This window comes from Etheostoma spectabile, unplaced genomic scaffold (assembly GCF_008692095.1).
Source record: "Etheostoma spectabile isolate EspeVRDwgs_2016 unplaced genomic scaffold, UIUC_Espe_1.0 scaffold406, whole genome shotgun sequence".
Classification (NCBI taxonomy): Eukaryota; Metazoa; Chordata; class Actinopteri; order Perciformes; family Percidae; genus Etheostoma; species Etheostoma spectabile.
Genome location: NW_022605605.1, coordinates 459,593 through 460,404, shown reverse-complemented (window position 1 = coordinate 460,404; position 812 = coordinate 459,593). Strand labels below are relative to the sequence as shown.

The window sequence follows — 812 nt, the reverse complement described above, 5'->3', positions numbered from 1 at the left end:
GTGACTGTGTAACTGTCCTGAGATCTGTTAATAATGTGATTATGTTTTGATTTCCTTGACATTTTAACTGATGATAATGTCTCCATTAGACCGCCTGCATCTCTGCTGGAGGGAATCTGGCTTCCATCCGCTCAGCTGCAGAACAGACATTCGTCAGAAACTACATTAAACAAGTGACCGGTAAAGACAACCATTGCTTGATCGGAGGCACTGACGCAGTGAAGGTGAGACTTTTATCATCTAACAGGAAGTGATGTCGCTGGTCTCTTAGACGGTTGTCATTAATGCATTCATATACAGTACAGGCCAAACATGGTATTAATCTGGTCTCCAATCTGAGCTGTTGTTAACTTGTGATTTCTGAGGCTGGTGACTCAGATGAATTTATCCTCACCAGCAAAGGGGACTCTGGGTCTTCCTTTCCTGGGGGGGTGTGAGCCAGTTTCGTCGTAGTGCTTGAAGGTTTTTGCGACTACACTTGGGGACACATTTAAAGTTTTTTGCAATCTTCTGGACTGCCCTTCATTTCTTAAAGTAATGATGACCTTGTTTCTCTTCCCTTAGCAGCTGATTGGTTCTTGCCATAATATGAATTCTACCAGTCGTCCAATAGGCTGTCGGCTGTGTATCAACCTGAATGCATTCACATATACGTAGCTGTGAAGAGTAACTATTTCACGCATTACAGTAGAAGCACACTGACTGCTAGGGAGGAGGTTGGGGGGGGAGTGTTCATGTCCCAAAAGGAGTTAACCCTTATGTTGTCCTCATGTTGTCTTCATGTTGTCCCCATGTTGTCTTCATGTTGTCTT

The 812-nt window shown here is 43.8% G+C and overlaps 1 protein-coding gene across 1 annotated transcript in view; it reads left to right on the top strand.

Annotated features, from left to right (window-relative positions):
* Window positions 1-812, top strand: part of LOC116686629 (C-type mannose receptor 2) — a 51,101-nt gene that overhangs the window by 28,571 nt on the left and 21,718 nt on the right. The window contains exon 9 of the mRNA XM_032511650.1: window positions 90-224. Within this exon, the coding sequence (XP_032367541.1) occupies window positions 90-224 (135 nt within the window). The remainder of the gene's footprint in view (window positions 1-89; window positions 225-812) is intronic.